The sequence below is a fragment of the Leucoraja erinacea genome, unplaced genomic scaffold, assembly GCF_028641065.1.
Source record: "Leucoraja erinacea ecotype New England unplaced genomic scaffold, Leri_hhj_1 Leri_61S, whole genome shotgun sequence".
Taxonomy (NCBI): Eukaryota; Metazoa; Chordata; class Chondrichthyes; order Rajiformes; family Rajidae; genus Leucoraja; species Leucoraja erinaceus.
In genome coordinates this window covers 361986-382050 of record NW_026576531.1, presented here as the reverse complement: position 1 = coordinate 382050, position 20065 = coordinate 361986, and the positions used below count along the sequence as shown (strand labels likewise).

The window sequence follows — 20065 nt, the reverse complement described above, 5'->3', positions numbered from 1 at the left end:
AACTAGTTGAAAATTTGCAGTGACCTGCTGCGACCTGCTATGACGGGTACCGGCAGTCCCTGCAAAAAATCGCGTAAGTGGGACAGGCCCTTTAGGAAGTTCGGCATGTCCCCAACAACTCTCACCTTTCTACTGAAAGCATTTTATCAGGATGGAGCACAGGTTGGTTTGGGAAGAGCTCCATCCAACACCACAAGAAATTGCAATGAATTGTGGCCGCAGCCCAGACCATCACAAGAACCAACCTCCCTTCCATTAATTCAATTTATACCTCACGCTGCCTCAGCAAGGCCAGCAGCATAATCAACGATGAGTCGACCCTGTCCACTCCCTCATCTGCCCTCTCCCATCAGGTAAAAGGCACAGAAGTGTGAAAACTCACAACAGATTCAGGGACAGTTTCTTCCCAGCTGTTATCAGGCAACTGAACCATCCTATCACAACTACGGAGCAGCCCTGAACTACTATCTTCCTTATTGGAGATCCTCGGACTATCTTTGATCTGTCTTTACTGGTATTAACTTGCAATAAATTTTATTCACTTTATTCCCTTATTATGTATCTGTACACTGTGAATGGTTCGAATGTACTCATGTATTGCCTTTCTGCTGACTGGCTGGCATGCAGCAAAAGATTTTCACTGTACCTCGGTACACGTGATAATAAACAAACTAAACTAAACTTTATCTAATCTGTTTAAACCAATCAACTACTGATATTTTTGTTTCAAATTCCTCCACATTTCTGTACATTTTAACCTCTTTAAACCAATTCAGCAGGGTAGAGACCCTCTCCTACCTTCCATCGTTCTTCTGTTTTCCTGGATCGAATCAGGTCAAACAGGTGATCAAGCATCTGTTTTAGCCAGATGGGCTTCACTTTCAAGAGGTGCAGGCTAACTTTTAAACTTTGGTCACAAGAATCATAGAACATATAAAAGTACAGCACAGGAAAAGCAGTCTGGATTTGATGCCATATGATGCTGGTATGATCAAGGCAGCCCGAGAAGCCTGCTACGCCAGCCTTTTGGCTTGATGTAACAATGAAACTGTTTTTGTTTCAGATACTTTGTAAGTCTTTTCGCCACCACACTGAAAAGGATCTTGCCCTCTATTTGCCGAAACTGTTCGATGGTGGAAGAATTTTTTTCTTTTGGGATCAGGACCCCCTGCTCTTCGCCAGGCTTTGGGGATGACTTATTTTTCCCACACAACCCTCATGCTCCTGTAGAGGAATTTACGAATATCTGGGGCATTCTTGTAGACACATTACGGAACACCATTAGGGCCTGATGCAGAGGCCGTTCTTGCCTTGCCTCACTATTTCTTTTACCTCACTCAGCTTGGGAGGGCTGATGTCAAATTGATGTTGTGGGGGTGAGATTGGTGGGATGTCAGTAGGGACAAAAATCGGTACATCTTTTCACTCATCAGTGTGGATGGCTCTCATGTGTCCTTCAACCTCCTTTTTTGACTCTTTCAGGGAACCGCTTTTTTCTTTTGTGAAAATGCTTTTCACAAATTTAACGGGATCTTTGTAGGTCTGTTCTTGCTTTTTCCTTCTTTTTGCGTCGTTTCCTTAAATTCTCCGCTCTGCGCAGCTTCGAGAGCCTGTTTTAGGTTCTTTTGAAGGAGATTGATGCCCTCCCTTTCTTCTGCTGTTGCATTGTTCCACACCTTCCTCAGGCTTCTCCTTTCTTTAACAAGTTGTTGGATTTCCTGGAGACGATGGGACTTGGGGGGAGGAGGCCTATCTTTCCTGCTGAGTTGTTCCTTCTCATCAAATTTCTCCTTTCCATAGTTGTAGACTAGATGACCAATCTTCTCCAACTTCTTTTCTGCTGATCCCTTGATTCCACAAGATTAAGCTCACATCTGCATTGATGATTTCCCACTCCTTGCTGTTGACATTGGCCATTTCACCAACTGCTTACGTCCTTGCATCTTCTTCACTTTACAATGTGCCTGGTTGCGTCTTGGACTATTGCCTGAAACTTATGCCACATCCCGTAGGGTGCTGATGCTCTGTGGACTGAGGATTTCTTCCTGCCGCTGAGTTTCATCCGACTGATTTAACCTTCCTCTTGACAGAATCTGGTCAATGCGGGGCCCTGGGTTGGGAATTTTCAAACATTTCTTCGGTCCCTGATGAATTTTGAGACCACGAGTTGATGTTACTTTAGTCCAGCCACGCCTACAGGTCTGAAGAACGTGTCCAGCTGCTCGTTTTTCAAGAGTTTTGCCACTTACCTGATTCAATGTCGTGTCCGTTCCAAGGTTTGTTACCGGGTGGGTCAGTCGATGAGTCATCTTGCACCCTCGCTCTCGCAGACACTGGGGGTATTCTTCTCATTGAACTTTTTGTAGCCAAGCGAGAGTGGCTCTTGTGCCCTAACAAGGCAACTAGCACATAACAGTTGGGTCTATTTCCTCCTGTCAGCTGTCTCAAAGCTGTCACACGGTCGTTCCCTTGTCGTCAGCTGCACTTCCACAGCAGTCACTGATTTTCCTCCAGAGGGTCGGTAGAGCTAATAGGACTTGATGTTTCAATCCCTGTAATAAGTCGGCACTCTTGCTATTTGCAGTGGGATTAGAGTGGTGAAAGGTAGGGTAGGTACGTCATCAGGGTCATCAGGTGGGCACCCTCCTTCTTTGACGTTTCATTGATAAGCCCACAACATCTCCAGAGGGCTCAACGGTGATACCTGGCATCCCAGTTACACCCCCCTCAATTCCAAACCCTCCTGTATTCAACTCCATACCGCTCCATGCCCTGCGTAACCATGTGCTGATCCAAAGTCTCAAACTCAACTATTGTATCTGCCTCAACCACCACCCATGGCAGCACAGTAGAGTGAGTGAGTGAGCGTGCTCGTTACACTCTGATAGTCGCCGGCAGTCCACTGAAAAATCGCCCAAGTAGGACTGGCCCATTACACAATGATATAAATATCAGTGTTTGTTTCCTTCAAGTTTATAACTTAAAACAAATTCTCCATTGGTATAAAATAAACATAAATGTTATTGGATAACCATTAATGCAACATTGCTTGTGATTCTCTCGTTTTGGGCTGGTGGGCATTTATCCAATCCTGTATTTCTCTACAGATGGAAAATCTCAGAAAAGTTAAACAATTCCTACACATCGTGAATGTAGCACTGAGCCACAGCAAAACAAGAAATATCACCAAAACACTTCAAAGACACTCGATAGGGATGTTATGATATGATATGCCATTTATTGTCACTATACATGTACAATGAAATTAAAAGCTGCTCGTACTCAGTGCATACATATAATTTAGTACAAAAAACAAGAAACAGAAAACAAAAACAGAAGGGAGGGGGGGGGGGGGGGGGGGGGGGGGGGGGATAGGTGCACAATTCTGCCGCGCTATATACATATATGTCCGGTAGGCGGCGCGACTCTGGTCAGCAGCGGCCTCTGCAGCCTGTCCGCGTTTTTATTATTTTTTGTCTATGTTTATATGTAGTTTTTGTTATTTTATGTTGGGGTGTGTGTGTGGGGGGGTGGGGGTGAGGTGGGGGGTGGGGAAACTTTTGAATCTCTCCCTGCACTGGAGACCCGACCTTTTCTCGTCGGGTCTCAGCTGTCGTTGGGGCCGCAACGAGGAGCGGCCTCCAACAGGAAGAAGCCGGGGACTCAGGTGCCGACTCACCTCACCGTCGCCGAGCTGGCCGAGACCGGAGCGGGTGGAGCGGTGGAGGAGCGCTGCCGCTGCTGCTGTTGCTGCTGCTGCTGCTGCCGATGACGCTGCTGCTGCTGAGTCGGAGGCTGCTGCTGCGGGTCTGCGGACGGCGGCACCGGGAGCCGGCGGATCCCTGGAGGGAGACCGCTTTTCGGGGCTCCTGCAACGGCGACTTCTCCCGCCCGAATTGCGGGGTCGAAGAGCTCCTGGAGCGGGGCCTAACATCACTGCCCCGCGCGGCTTGGAATGCGGGACTTTGCGAGCGCACGCCGGGGGCTCCAACATCAAGAACCGGTGTGCGACCTCGCACCACCCGGCGTGGCTTTAATGGCCGCGGGACAATCGCCATCGCCAGCCGGGGGCTTTGACTTTGACTCTGACATCGGGGGGGAGAGAGTGCAGTGGAGAGATAAGTTTATTTGGCCTTCCATCACAGCTATGTGATGGATGTTTATGTAAAATGTAATTATGTTGTGTCTGGGGTCTATTTGTGTGTAATGTATGGCTGCAGAAACGGCATTTCATTTGGACCTCCAGGGGTCCAAATGACAATTAAATATACTCTTGATGCTCTTGATATATACAGATGGAAGTCCGGGTGTTGGGCTGTGAAGTCAGTGCATGTGTGAATTTGAATTAAGAGTAGTTATAATTTTCGGAAAGCAACTATTCCTGAGTCTATTTGTCCTGGATTTGATGCACCTATAGCGCCTTCCAGAGGGCAGCAGGTCGACCAGTCCAAACGCAGGATGGTAGCTGTCTTTGATGATATTCTTTGCCCTGCTAAGGCAGCGGGAGGTGTAGATATCCATCAGGGAGGGGAGAGGGCAACCAATGATCTTCTGCGCTGTCCTAGTTACTCTCTGAAGCCTCTCCCTGTCTGCCATGGTGCAGCTGCCATACCATGCTGTAATGCAGTATGTCAGCAGGCTCTCAATGGACGAGCGGTAGAAGGTCAGCAGCAGGTTAGAGTCCAGGTTGTGCTTCCTGAGGGCCCTCAGGAAGTGCAGCTGCTGCTGAGCCTTCTTGATGACCACTGTCGTGTTGTCTGTCCAGGAGATATCAGCAGCGATATGGACGCCGAGAAACCGGAAGGTGTTGACCCTCTCCACACACTCGCCGTTGATGTGTAGGGGGATTAAGTCGGTGCTGTGCCTCCTGAAGTCGACAATGAGCTCTTTTGTTTTCCTGGTGTTCAGAGCCAGATTGTTTTCTGAGCACCAGGTTGTCAACTTCAGGACTTCCTCTCTGTAGGCTGCGTCGTCTCCCTTTGAAATAAGTCCGACTACAGTAGTGTCGTCAGCAAATTTGACGATGCGGTTGTTGTTGTGGGCCGGACTACAGTCGTAGGTGTAGAGACAGTATAAGAGGGGGCTTAGCACACAGCCCTGTGGGGAGCCGGTACTCAACCTGCGAGTGGAGGAGAGGTGGGGGCCGAGTCTCACAGTCTGGGGCCGGTTGGTGAGGAAATCTTTTATCCAGGCACATGTGAAAGTGGGGAGGCCGAGAGTGACCAGTTTACCAATGAAAATGTCCGGAATGATTGTATTGAAAGCTGAGCTATAATCCACAAAGAGCATCCGGACGTAGCTCTGCCCCTGCTCCAGATGGCTCAGCACAGGAAGGGGAAAATAAACAGATCAATTACCGGTCCAAGAGAGGTACAACTTGCATTATGATCATGCAGCACAGAAACAAGCCCTTCAGCCCAACTTGCCCAGGCTTACCAAGATGCCAAGATCGCGGCGCCTGTCGGCAGCGGCCTCTGCAGTCCGTGTGTCTTTTTTTAATTTTTGTCCTGTCAAGTGGATGTCTTGATTTTAGTTTTTATATTACTTTTAGCTGTATACATGTGGGGGACGGGAAACTTATTAATCTCTTCGCTGTACGGGGACCCGACCTTTTCCTTGTCGAGTCTCCGTTGTCTTTGGGCCTAACATCGAGGAGCCAGCGGCGGCCTCCAACTGGAATCGACCTGGGGCTCCAGTCGCGGAGCCTGCAGACTCGCCTTCATGGAGCTGGCCGACTTCGGAACGCGGAGCGCTGTGGTGGCGCGCGGCTACAACCCAAATTCGGAGCTTGGAGGCTTCGGCTGCAGGCCTGTGGGCAGTAAAATCGGGAACTCGCGGGTCCCTGGTGGGAGACCGCTTTTCGGAGCTCCCGCAACGACAAACTTTGCCCACACGAATTGAGTGGTTTAAATCGATCCGGAGCGGGGCCTTACACCGCACGGCGCTGCTTAAACAGCTGCGGGACTTACTACGCCCGCCGGGGGAGCTCTGACATCTAACATCAGGAGCCTCGATCGGCTCGATGCAGCAGTTTGACTGCTTGATTGTGGGAGAGGAATGTGCTCAGAGAACAGGGAAAGCGATAAGACTTTTGCCTTCCATCACAGTGAGGAGGTGATTGGGGATTCACTGCGATGGATGTTTGCGTGGAAATGTGTGATTGTGTGTTTTGGTTTTTTTGGTTTGTATTATGACTGCAGAAACGTAATTTTGTTTGAATTTCTGTGTGAAAAAGTTGCCCCTCCAGTTCCTATTAAACCTTTCCCCTCTCACCTTAAACATATACCCTCTGATACATGATTCCACTTAAAATAGTCCAAATTCACACTATCTATTCAGCAAGTTCTATCCAGCCATGCAGGACAGGGCATGACCGCCGGCAGAGCAAGGAGAGATGTCGGCGAGCGACCCGACGAGCCGCACTGCAGAAAGTCGTCTCCCGGCGAGGTATCGAAGGTAGACAAAAATGCTGGAAAAACTCAGCGGGTGCAGCAGCCTCTATGGAGCGAAGGAAATAGGCAACGTTTCCGTCTGAAGAAGGGTTTTAGCCCAAAACATTGCCTATTTCCTCGCCCCATAGATGCTGCTGCACCCGCTGAGTTTCTCCAGCATTTTTGTCTACCTTAAGATAATGATGTTGGGGACGGCAATATTTTGGCCCACTGACAAGGACGGATGATCTAGAAGACAAGAGTGTGGCTTTGGAGTGATATGAGCCAAACACGGCCAGGTGGGACTAGTGGTAGCTGGTACAGCTGGTACGTTGGCCGGTGTGGATGGGGCATCTTGGTCAGCATGGGCAGATTGAGCTAAAGGGCCTGTTTCCATGTTGTATCACTATGGCTCTATGAAATTAAAATGAAACCTGCTGCTGCACAAGGGTTTTACCTTTACAGCCGGATGGAGATAACTGTCAAACATTGCTTCGTTTTTGATGATATTTCCCACTCCTGGCAGCACGGACTGGTCCAACAGCACATCACACAACATGTGAGCAGCATGTCGCTTCACCTCCTCCTCTGCTCGAGGATGACTGAACTTTGCCGAGCAGACATCCAGCTCCTCCATTAGTTTTACTTTCACCTCACAGTCAGAGGTACTCCTAGCAGGTAATACAATATACCTTAATGTTAAGGTGCCTTTATTGCAAACCCAACTACATAACATTTCTTCGTAAAGTTTATCTGACCCTCTCAAAACAAATTTAATTAAACCAGTCCAGTTATTAAAAGTAAAAAAGAAAGTGTTGAAGGAACTCAGTGGGTCATGCAGCATCAATGGAGCGACAGACAGCACTTTGGGTTGGGACCCTTCTTTCGATTGAATGGTGACAGTGATGCAGCTGCTGCCTCACAGGTTTCCCAAAGACATGCGGTTTTGCAGGTTAATTGACCTCAGTAAATTGCCCCTAGTGCACAGGGAATGGATGCGGCAGTGGGATAACCTAGAACTAGTGTGAACTAGCTGGCATGGACTCGGTGGGCCGTTTCCATTGTGGTATCTTTCAATCAATCAAATTCAGACATTGGTCCGAAGAATCGCAACCCAAAACATCGCCTGTCCATTTCCTCCACAGATGCTGTCTGTCCCGATAAATTAATCTTAATTTATTAACAATTTATCCAGTAAAGCTCCAAACACGTGAAAAAGTGAATTTCTCGCAATTTTGAGCTAAATTAATAAACAAAGACAACAGAATAGAATTTTAATTTTCAAAAGCATATGGTAACATGAAGTCTTCCAAGGATTAGTACTTGTGGAATTAGTGATAATATCCAGACCAAATTCCATGCAGTATTGAGGGAGTACCACATTGTGAGAGTTGCCTTTCAAATAAAGATGTTAAAATAGACACAGCTTTCCTGGAGCGTTTTGGGCATTTAAATGCACGTTATGTACACAGATTAATATAACTGTGTTTTTTGTTTAAAGATTCTTAGTTGAATTTATTTTAGAGATATAGCATGGAAACAAGCCCTTCGACCGACTGAGACTACGCTGATCATTAATCAGTTTTACGTAATCGTTTTACACAATTTGCAAATGATGAACTCACATTTATCAGGGATCTGTGCAACATAAATTTTTATGAACAAAACTGAAAGCATAAAAATAAAGCCAAACATGAACTAATTATTTACCTGATATTGAACGTGGATTCAAAGAAACATATCAAATCATTGGTTAGCTGAATTTGCAAACTTCCTGCCGCTCCACTGCTGCGCTTTCTTTTGGATGAATTGATTTGCATCGAACCATTCATTCCAAAATGTATCCTGCAAAGATATGTCATGAGTCAAGTGTCAAGAGTGTTTTATTATCACATGTCCCGGATGGGACAATGAAATTCTTACTTGTTGCAGCACAACAGAATATGTGAATATGTAAACATAGTACATAACAGGGGAACAGGAAAAAAAAGAAAAAGTTGAATAAAAATTATGACTTCATAACAAGAATACAGTAGAATTTAGCATTAAAAATAATTTGTGACTGCCTGCTAAATATATACACACATGAATAAATAAACTGCTAAAGTGCAAATAAACAGATTATGGGCTATTAATGTTGAGTTTTGTCCGAGCCGAGTTTAATAACCTGATGGCAGTGGGGAAGAAGCTATTCCTGAACCTGGTTGTTGCAGTCTTCAGGCTCCTGTACCTTCTTCCTGAAGGTAGTGGGCAGATGAGTGTATGGCCAGGATGGTGTGGGTCCTTGATCATGCTGCCAGCCTTTTTGAGGCAGCGACTGACAGATCAAATTGAATGGCGGTGCTGGCTCAAAGGGCCGAATGGCACCTATTGCACCTCCTGCACCTATTGTCTATTGTTTTCTATTTGTTTCAAGCAAATTACAATAGATACAGTACCTTAATGCAGTTTGTCCAAAATACATGAAAAGTTCCTTTCCTAATGTCTTCACACTTGTGTATACTTTGCCTTCCAGCATCTGGATTGCATTGTGATCGGCACCAGACTGCCCATTTGGCCGAGTAATCTGAAGGAAAGGATAAAGACAGTGCAACTTGTGATGGACGGGTCTTGATATGAAACCAATTCTCCTGCTGAAAATGCTGCCCACTGTATTAATTACTTCAGAATCAGAATGCCGTTTATTGTCATTTAAACATACAAGGTTCAAACTAAATTTAAACAAAATACTTGTTATAAAATGAAGACATTCTTGTGTTTTAAATTTTAAGTGGTGAGATAAAGTAGCGTTTTTGTGGTGCTATAAAGTGTGGATATCAAGTGGCGTTTTAAGTGGTGCTTAAGTGGTGCAATAACCAAAAATCTGTAACCTCCATTTGCTCTGGTATTTTATTTAATTCACATGTTTAATCAATAATGTTTTATTATTAATGTTTAATGTTTTACTAGATCAAGTGCAGACCCGTTGGGTCTGCTCCCCCAATGGTGTGCTCCCCCAACCCAATATTCCACCATGCACCCGTCTCCTCCAATGGAAGTGAAGCCGTTCCCAAAAGTAAGATTCCAGCATTGCCCTGCCTCCCTCAGCAGTAGATTTTAAAAAAAATCCAATGGCACCTCCCCTGCCTGCTGCAGCAGTGAAAAGTTCAGAATGTTCCCGTCTTGCAACTTTGTTTCGAAGTGTGTTGGAAGCTGGCATGTAAATGGAGAAGCCAGTTTCTTTTTGAAATACTTGGGGGTCGGGGGGGGGAGAAGGATTTGATTAAAAACGTGCACTTCAACACGACAAAATGAAATGAGGAGCGGATACTTAGAAAGAAAAGCGAAATCTCTACCGAAATGGAAAATATCTCGGAAATTGAGCGTCTGGATTGGGCGTGGCAATGAATCAAAGGAAGAAATGCAGCCGGCAGCCGTACATGCAAATGAATCCATTCCGATTGGACATCTGCGAGCATCGGCCATTCCGATTGGACATCTGCGAGTATCGGGCACGAATCGAAAGGCAGGAAGGGCGCCGGTCGGCAGTCGGTCGGATGGCCCCAGAGTTTTATAGATATATAGATAGGTGTATCATTCTTAACTGTCACTGTATGTCATGTTGTCACTTGCGGGCAGAGCACCAAGGTAAATTTCTTATATGTGAATACTTGGCCAATAAACTTATTCATTCATTCATAAAGTCAAAAAGAAATCCAATAAAGGCAACCTCATTTCAACCACAAATAATTTTGCCAATTAATTAATTATTAATAATTGCTAACCATTTTAACTTCCCTTCCCATACCAACTTTACTGCCCTGGGCAGCCTCCTCCTCACTTACAGGTGGAAGGGCAAGGTTGTCTTTGTCCTCATACATCACCCTGCAGGCCAACTTTTTCACTCAGGGGGGTGGCACGGTGGCGCAGCAGTAGAGTTGCTGCCTTGCAGGACAGACAGCGTTATGGGACCTTCCCGAATCAATGTTCTGAAAAGGGTCCTGAGCCAAAGCTTCATCTGTCCACTTTCCTCCCCTCATGTAGGTATGTTACAAAACTTACCTTCAGCGGCGCTTCAATTCTGCCACTGGCCGTGTGCATTTGAGGGGGGGGGGGCTGGGTTAAAACGGGTTTTTTCCCTGACCTGGTCCTGAATTATATTTGTTGGAGTGCAAGATGTTGCTAAAGAATCGTTCCTACGGCCGTTCTGTGTGTTTAAAAAAAAAACTTCACCCGACAAATTAATCGCTGGAATTATTTTAAAAACAGCTTCTGAAGCCGCCAACTAGGACGGATTTTATGGAGGACCAGGTAAAAGAAAGTAGTTTATTTTTATGTATAAAAGAGTTTCTTAAGATGTATTTAATTCACATTTTAAGTTGCGAAACAGTGATTTTTCCCCCCCGAAGAACCGGCAGTGTATTTGCTGCCGATACGGCGGTATAAATTCACCACATCTGAACGTTCCAAATGGTCCCATTCCAGAAAATCCCACTCGCAAGCTGATTTAACTGGCCATTAATTTACAGGTATTAAACATGAAATTCCTTCCATTTGGCCTATAAACATATGACAATGAGATTTTAAAATTATGTTATATTCTGAATTCTTGTGAGAATGTTATTTGGGCAATTAGGCTATTTAAAAATGTTAATCTATTCTTAAGAAATGGATAGATGTTTAGATCTAGTAATTGAATTGTGTAATTAGCTACAATTAGGTAACTAACTAATTATATGCTTTAATTTCAAGTCATCTAAGTAAGATTGTTTCATATTTGTTTCAGAATGCTTCAATCTATAATAACTGGAAAAAAAATTATTTCTCTTAAATTTAAAGAAAGTTATCGGCTTTTAAATATTCTCGATCACAGCTTTTGTGTTAAGGCAATGAAAAATCAATAGGAACAAGATGCCAATTTCCAAGTATGAAAATGGCCATAATTTTTTTAATACTGAAGATATGAAAGTGAATTAGGTGTATTAAATTAAAGACTTGATTTTTTTTAATCTCAAAATGTTGTAACATTGCTACCTCATGCCCCACTGAATGGTCACCCACACACTCCATCCCAACTCCTGCCCTCCCTGGTCACTCAATCCCCTCTCAGACCTATGACCATTGTCCTACACCATCCACCTCACCCCCACCACTCCTCACCATCCACACCCTCCCCACCTCTTACCAACTGCCCCAAACCAGCCAGCTCTCACTTCCACCCCCTCGCCCCTCATCTGCGTCATCAGCCCCTCACCATCCACCCATCCTTACTTCGCCCCTCCTCTTCACCTCACTCACTACCCCCACCCGACCCCTTCACCTCATCCCACCCCCTCCTCCCCTATACTTCACCCACTGCCCTTCACCAGCCGCCACTCATGCCCACCCTACCCCCCTGCAATCCGCTCCTCACCATCTCACCTCACGCCCCCCCTTGCCCAGATTTCCATACCTCACTTCATCACGCCCCACCCCCATACTCCTTCTCTCAAACCCCAACTCTCACCCACTGTCCCTCACCACCCTACCCCTCACCATCCACCCCTCACCATCCACCCCTCACCTCACCCCCACCCACTCGCCATCTACCCGCATGCACCTCACCCCTCGCCATCCACCCCTCGCCATCCACCCTACCCCTCCCCCACCTCTCCATCCACCCACATGCACCCCGCATGCACCCACCCTCAACTCACCCTTTCACCACCAACCCCACCCCATATTGCACCCTCACCCCCACCACTCACCTTCCGTCCCTCGCCCCCCCTCACCTCAACCTCACTCACCCCTCACTCACACCAACTTACAACCAGCCCCTCACCTGCTTCCCATCACCCACCCCCTCACCTGCTCCTCCTCTCATCCCACCCACTCCCTTCACCTCACAGCCCCAGCCCCAGCCCCCAGTCCCCAGTCTCAGCATCAGCATCAGCATCAGCATCAGCACCAGCCCCCAGCACCAGCACCAGCACCAGTCTCAGTCCCAGCCCCAGCCCCAACACCAGCCCCAGCCCAGCACCAGCACCAGCCCCAGCACCAGTCCCACCCCCAGCCCCAACACCAGCCCCCCAGCACCAGTCCCAGCCCCAGCCCCAACACCAGCCCCAGACCCAGCACCAGCCCCACCCCCAGCCCCAGCCCCAACACCAGCCCCCCCAACACCAGTCCCAGCCCCAGCCCCAACACCAGCCCCAGCCCCAGCACCAGCCCCACCCCCAGCCCCAGCCCCAGTCCCAGTCCCAGCCCCAGCCCCCAGTCCCCAGTCCCAGCCCCAGCCCCAGCCCCAGCCCCAGCCCCAGCCCCAGCCCCAGTCCCAGCCCCAGCCCCAGCCCCCAGCCCCAGCCCCAGGCCCCCAGCCCCAGCCCCAGCCCCAAGCCCCCAGCCCCAGCCCCAGCCCCAGCCCCAGTCCCCAGCCCCAGCCCCAGTCCCAGCCCCAACACCAGCCCCAGCCCCAGTCCCAGCACCAGCCCCAGCACCAGCCCCAGCCCCAGCCCCAGCCCCAGCCCCAGCCCCAGTCCCAGTCCCAACACCAGCCCCAGCCCCAGTCCCAACACCAGCCCCACCCCCAGCCCCAGTCCCAGCCCCCAGCCCCCAGCCCCCAGCCCCAGTCCCAACACCAGCACCAGCACCAGCCCCCAGCCCCAGCCCCAGCCCCAGCCCCAGCCCCCACCCCAGCCCCAGCCCCAGCCCCAGCCCCAGCCCCAGTCCCCAGCCCCAGCCCCAGCCCCCCCAGCCCCAGCCCCAGCCCCAGCCCCACCCCAGCCCCAGCCCCAACCCCACCCCAGCCCCAGCCCCAGTCCCCCCCCCAGCCCCAGCCCCAGTCCCCACCCCAGCCCCAGCCCCAGCCCCAGTCCCAACCCCAGTCCCAGTCCCAGCCCCAGTCCCAACCCCAGTCCCCAGCCCCAGTCCCAGTCCCCACCCCCAGTCCCCACCCCAGCCCCAGCCCCAGCCCCAGCCCCAGCCCCAGCCCCAGCCCCAGCCCCAGCCCCAGCCCCCCCCCCAGCCCCAGTCCCCCCCCCCCCCAGCCCCAGCCCCAGCCCCATCCCAGCCCCAGTCCCAGCCCCGCCCCCCAGCCCCCAGCCCCAGCCCCCCAGCCCCAGTCCCAGCCCCCCCCCCCAGCCCCAGTCCCAGCCCCAGCCCCAGTCCCCCCCCAGCCCCCAGCCCCAGCCCCCAGCCCCAGCCCCCAGCCCCCCAGCCCCAGCCCCCCCAGTCCCAGCCCCCCCCAGCCCCAGTCCCAGCCCCAGCCCCAGCCCCAGCCCCAGTCCCAGTCCCCCCCAGCCCCCCCCCCAGCCCCAGCCCCAGTCCCAGTCCCAGCCCCAGTCCCAGCCCCAGTCCCCCAGCCCCAGTCCCCAGTCCCAGTCCCCCCCCCAGTCCCAGTCCCAGCCCCAGCCCCAGCCCCAGTCCCCCCAGTCCCAGCCCCCCCAGCCCCAGTCCCAGCCCCAGCCCCAGCCCCAGCCCCAGCCCAGTCCCAGCCCCCAGCCCCAGTCCCAGCCCCAGCCCCAGCCCCAGCCCCAGCCCCCAGTCCCAGCCCCCAGCCCCAGTCCCAGCCCCAGCCCCAGCCCCCAGTCCCCAGCCCCAGCCCCAGTCCCAGTCCCAGTCCCAGTCCCCACCCCCAGCCCCAGTCCCAGCCCCCCCCAGCCCCAGCCCCAGCCCCAGTCCCAGTCCCAGTCCCGCTTCCTCACCGCTCGCACCCGCTGCCCGGTCCTCACGCGGCCACGGAGCCGCTCCCCGTTCAGCGCGCAGCCCGGTCCCTCCACCATGGCGGCGCGAGCCCGCAACCAACTGACAACCCACACACAGGCAGCCGCGCGCAAAGTTTGACTTTGGCCGAGCGCGCCCAGGGGGAGGGCGGGGCCATCGAGGGGAGGGTGGGGCCAGCGAGGGGAGGGTGGGGCCAGCGAGGGTGGGATGGGCCAGTGGGAGGTGCCAGCATGGGGAGGGCGGGGCCTGTGTGGGGAGGGAGGGGCCATCGTGGGGAGGGCGGGGCCTGCGTGGGGAGGGAGGGGCCAGTGGGAGGTGCCAGCGTGGGGAGGGCGGGGCCAACAAGGGTGGGATGGACCCCGAGGGGAGGAGCCAGCGTGGGGAGGGAGGGGCCAGTGTGGGGAGGGAGTGGCCACCGAGGATGGGGTGGGCCAGCGTGGGGAGGGCGGGGCCAACAAGGGTGGGATGGACCCGTGGGAGGAGCCAGCGTGGGGAGGGGAGGGGCCAGTGGGAGGTGCCAGCGTGGGGAGGGCGGGGCCTGCGTGGGGAGGGCGGGGCCTGCGTGGGGAGGGAGGGGCCAGTGGGAGGTGCCAGCGTGGGTGGGCGGGGCCAGCATGGGGAGGGCGGGGCCAGCGTGGGGAGGGCGGGGCCAGCGTGGGGAGGGAGGGGCCAGTGGGAGGTGCCAGCGTGGGGAGGGCGGGGCCAGCGTGGGGAGGGCGGGGCCAGCGTGGGGAGGGCGGGGCCTGCGGGGGAGGGCGGGGCCAGCGTGGGGAGGGCGGGGCCTGCGTGGGGAGGGCGGGGCCAGCGTGGGGAGGGCGGGGCCAGCGTGGGGGAGGGCGGGGCCAGCGTGGGGAGGGCGTGGCCAGCGTGGGGAGGGTGGGGCCAGCGAGGGTGGGATGGGCCAGTGGGAGGTGCCAGCGTGGGGGAGGGCGGGGCCTGTGTGGGGGGGAGGGGGGGCCAGCGTGGGGAGGACGGGGCCAGCGTGGGGAGGGCGGGACCTGCGTGGGGAGGGCGGGGCCTGTGTGGGGAGGGCGGGGCCTGCGTGGGGAAGGCGGGGCCAACAAGGATGGGATGGGATGGACCCGTGGGAGGAGCCAGCGTGGGGTGGGCGGGGCCAGCGTGGGGAGGGCGGGGCCAGCGTGGGGAGGGCGGGGCATGCGTGGGGTGGGAGGGGCCTGCGTGGGGAGGGCGGGGCATGCGTGGGGAGGGCGGGGCATGCGTGGGGAGGGCGGGGCCAGCGTGGGGAGGGCGGGGCCAGCGTGGGGAGGGCGGGGCCAGTGCGCGGGGTCTGAGGAGCCCCGAGACCGGTCTAACCGCCACGCGCGTCAGAGGAGGCGGGGACTGGGCTGTCGCCCGGGCGGTGAGACGCCGGTTCGAGTCCCTCCACCGGCACGGTAGAGGAGGAGTGACAGCGGTGAAGAGAAGTGTGCATGGCCGCCCACTTCATAGCTGAAGTCGGTGGGGTTTGACTCAATGTACATCATTGTCGTAGAGTCACGGAGCCGGGAATCAGGTAGTTAACATCTGAGGAGGGCATTAGGAATTGCAGGTGCTGGTTTACCAAAAGACAGAGTGCTGGAGTAACTCGGCGGGTCAGGCTGCATCTTTGGAGAACATGGATAGGTGACTGAGGCAGATACAATAAGAGCATTTAAAAGACACTTGAATAGGATAAATGATCACACCTTCCATCACTTTTCTGGAGGTTGTGGGCGGATTGGCTAGTATGGGTTAGATTTATCCTACCTAGAATCAAGGGATATGGGGAGAAGGCAGGATTGTGGATGATCAGGTGGTGCTGGTTCGATGGGCCAAATGGCTTACTCCTGCACCTATTAATCTTCTATGTTTCTATGACATAACTGGGCAATATTCTCTTTGGTACAAACCAGCATCTGAAGTTCTTTGTTTCTGCATGATAGTGTGTACTTGAGATATCCCACTCCCATGAGATAAAGCTACCTACATAGTTATACAGCATGGAAACAGGCCCTTCAGACCAACACCGGCCAACATTTCCCAGCTACACTAGTCCCACCTGCCCGCGTTTGGTCCATATCCCTCTAAACCTGTCCTATTCATGTACCTGTCCAACTGCTTCCTAAACGTTGCAATAGTCCTTGCCTTAACTACCTCCTCTGGCAGGTTGTTCCATACACCCACCGCCCTTTGCGTGAAAAGGTTACCCCTCAGGTTCCTATTAAATATTTCCCCCTCATCTAAAACCTATGTCCTTTGGTTCTCGATTCACCTACTCTGCAAGAGACTCTGGGCGTCTACCCAATCTATTCCTCGTGATTTTGTACACCTCTATAAGATCACCCCTCATCCTCCTACGCTCCAAGGAATAGAGTCCTTGCCTCCCCAGCCTCTACCTTTAGCGGAGACCCTCTAGTCCTGGCAAGATCATCGTAAATCTTCTCTTTTCCCTTTCTAACTTGACAACATCTTTTCTATAGCATGATTCCCAAAACTGAACACAATACTCTAAATCACCAACGTGTTATATAACTGCAACGTGACCTCCGAACCTATAGGGTGATTTCACGAAAGGTCACTGGAGCGTAGATCCGCACCCACGTGACTGAAAATCTGAAGTGGAGTACATGCTGTACATCCGGTACATGTTAGTGAATGGGAAAACACGCACTTTCACACCCGTTAAAAACATCGAAAACGGCCAGTTTTTGAGCTGCAATTTACTGTGCCAGTCGGGGTGACCGTGAGGCACAGCTACCTAAATTTACAGTCCAAAAAAAAGATAGAAACTAAGGTAAATTCAAGAGGGAGCTGAAGGTGCAAATCCAGCGGAAATGACCAGCGGACATTTGCCGTGGAGATTTAAAGATCCAAAATATTGGGAATTATCGCGTTTGCTCGCTGCATTTCATCAAAAGTAAGGCATTATTGACTTTTTTTATCTTTATTCATTTGTTATATGAAAAGTTTTAAAAGTGAAAAATCCCTCAGTAAAATTGCAAAATCGCCCATGGTTCTCAGGTGGGTTTTAACATGCAAAATGAAAACGCATTGATAGTTTACGATTATTTAAATGGTAAATGTAGCTTCAGAAGCGTTTTCATTTTGCATGTTAAAACCCACATTAGAACCATGGGCGATTTTGCAATTTTACTGAGGGATTTTTCACTTTTAAAACTTTTCATATAACAAATGAATAAAGATAAAAAAGTCAATAATGCCTTACTTTTGATGAAATGCAGCGAGCAAACGCGATAATTCCCGATATTTTGGATCTTTAAATCTCCACGGCAAATGTCCGCTGGTCATTTCCGCTGGATTTGCACCTTCAGCTCCCTCTTGAATTTACCTTAGTTTCTATCTTTTTTTTGGACTGTAAATTTAGGTAGCTGTGCCTCACAGTCACCCCCGACTGGCACAGTAAATTGCAGCTCAAAAAATGGCCGTTTTCGATGTTTTTAACGGGTGTGAAAGTGCGTGTTTTCCCATTCACTAACATGTACCGGATGTATAGCATGTACTCCACTTCAGATTTTCGGTCACGTGGGTGCGGATCTACGCTCCAGTGACCTTTCGCGAAATCACCCTATACTTAATGCTCTGACTGATGAAGGCCAATGTGCCAAGCCTTTTTGACCATCCTGTCTACCAGGGATGCCACTGAGATGTCCCGCTGTGTTACTCCAGCATTTTGTGGCTACCTTTGGTGTAAACCAGCATCTGCAGTTCCTTTCTACGTCAAGCCATGCAATGCAATGTCATGCAATGAATTATGTACCTGTAAAATGGGACAAGCTTGGATGGAGCATCTTGACATGGACGAGTTGGTCTGAAGGCCCTGTTCCGTGCTGAGAATATAAATTTCAAAATGATTAAAGTTTTCACTGACTTCCAAAACAGAGGTGGATTCTTACTAATATAGACTGCATTTTGACTGCAGAGGGAGCTGTAGGCATATTTTTCCACAGTATGTACCATCCTCGCGTTTGGGAGTGCAGAGTTTAATTGCCGTGTTTACTGGCAACAAAACAATAAAATTCTTACTTGCTGCAGCTTTATGGGCCCAGAAACACAATGATCTGCGGATAAATTCACGATAATTAATCATCGATTAATCTATTAATGGAATGACACATCATCAGGATAGATGAACTCGCAGTGGCTTTCTTCTTCTTTCGTGTTCATCTTCCACGTTTCAAATGTTGACATCGCCGTCATCGTCAGTCCTGAAAAGGACGCAAGCTTCCGGTGACAATCAATGGAAACCATCACTTGTTGCTCAGGATACTTCCAGTTTCCAACCCCGCGACGTGGACGCTTCTGCTATGGGGCCGCCGTGGCTTTGATACTGTCCAATATCCATCACAAATGAAAAGTATGATTAATCTTACAATAGACAATAGGTGCAGGAGTAGATTCAGCCCTTCGAGCCAGCACCGCCATTCAATGTGATCATGGCTGATCAACCACAATCAGTACCCCGTTCCTGCCATCTCTCCATATTCCTTAACTCTGCTATCCCAAAGAGCGCTATCTAACTCTCTCTTGAAAGCATCCAGAGAACCAGCCTCGATCACCCTCTGAGGCAGAGAATTCCACAGACTCACCACTGAAAAATTGTTTGCTCATCTCTGTTCTAAATGACTTACCACTTATTTTTAAACTATGATCTCTGGTTCTGGACTCACCCAACATTGGGAACATGTTTCCTGCCTCTACCGTGTTCAAACCCTTAATAATCTTATATGTTTTAATAAGATCCCCGTTCATCCTTCTAAATTCCAGAATATACAAGCCCAGCTGCTCCAATCTATCAACATATGACAGACCTGCCGTCCCGGGAATTAACCTCGTGAACCTAAGCTGCACTCAAATGTGTATAGGTATAGCTAATTCTGATGTAAGTATATACAATTATGAGATTCATAGACAGGGTAGACAATCAGAACCTTCATTTCAAGGTGGGAATATCAAATACTAGAGGGTATAAGATGCAAGCATAAAGGAGATGTGCTAGGGTGAAGTAGACACAGAGTGCTGGAGTAACTCAGCGGGTCAGGCAGCATCTCTGGAGAGAAGGAATGGGTGATGTTTCGGGTCAAGACCCTTCTTCAGACTCATGTCAGGGGAGGGGGTGGGACAGAGATAGAATGTAGTCGGAGACAGTAAGACTGGTGGGAGAAGTGGGAAGGGGGAGGGGATAGAGAGAGAGAGAAAGCAAGGGCTATTTCTTCTTCTTGCGTATGGTGTGCACAGCCTAAAGTTGTAGGACAATTTGTTCTATTTGATCTTATTTGATTGTGCATTTGTTGATTGCATTTATCGAAACAGGGCAGACCACGTGAAGGTTGCAATCTCCCACCCCCTTGTGCTATTTGAAGTTAGGAAGTCAATGTTCATACCGCTGGGGTGTAAACTACCCAAGCATAATATTAGGTGCTGTTCCTCCAATTTGTGCTGTGCCTCACTCTGACAATGGAGGAGGCCCAGGACAGAAAGGTCAGATTGGGAATGGGAGGGGGAGTTGAAATGCTGAGCCACCATTAAATCAGGTAAGTTAAGACGGACTGAGCGGAGGTGTTCAGCGAAACGATCGCCAAGCCTGTGCTTGGTCTCGCCGATGTAGAAAAGTTAACACCTGGAACAGCGGATACAGTAGATGAGGTTGGAGGAGGTGCAAGTGAACCTCTGCCTCACCTGGAAAGCCTGTTGGGTCCTTGGATGGAGTCAAGGGGGGAGGTAAAGGGTCAGGTGTTGCATCTCCTGCCGTTGCTGGGGAAAGTACCAGGGGAGGGGGTGGTTTGGGTGGGAAGGGACGCGTTGACCCGGGGGTTTCGGAGGGAACGGTCTCTGCGGAAAGCAGAAAGGGGTGGAAGATGTGGCCAGTGTTGGGATCCTGTTGGAGGTGGCAAAAATGTCGGAGGATTATGGGCCGTACGCGATGGCTGATGGGGTGGAAGGTGAGGACAAGGGGG

The 20065-nt window shown here is 51.0% G+C and overlaps 1 protein-coding gene across 1 annotated transcript in view; it reads right to left on the bottom strand.

The window, feature by feature from the left end:
* LOC129694317 (endonuclease 8-like 3) overlaps positions 1-14244 on the bottom strand; it is a 36640-nt gene extending 22396 nt beyond the window's left edge. Inside the window, exons 1-4 of the mRNA XM_055631020.1 lie at positions 14093-14244; positions 8870-8997; positions 8142-8276; positions 6889-7102 (exon numbers count right to left, since the gene is read on the bottom strand). Coding sequence (XP_055486995.1) covers positions 6889-7102; positions 8142-8276; positions 8870-8997; positions 14093-14170 — 555 coding nt within the window. The 5' untranslated portion in view covers positions 14171-14244. The remainder of the gene's footprint in view (positions 1-6888; positions 7103-8141; positions 8277-8869; positions 8998-14092) is intronic.
* Between the last annotated feature and the right edge of the window lie 5821 nt (positions 14245-20065).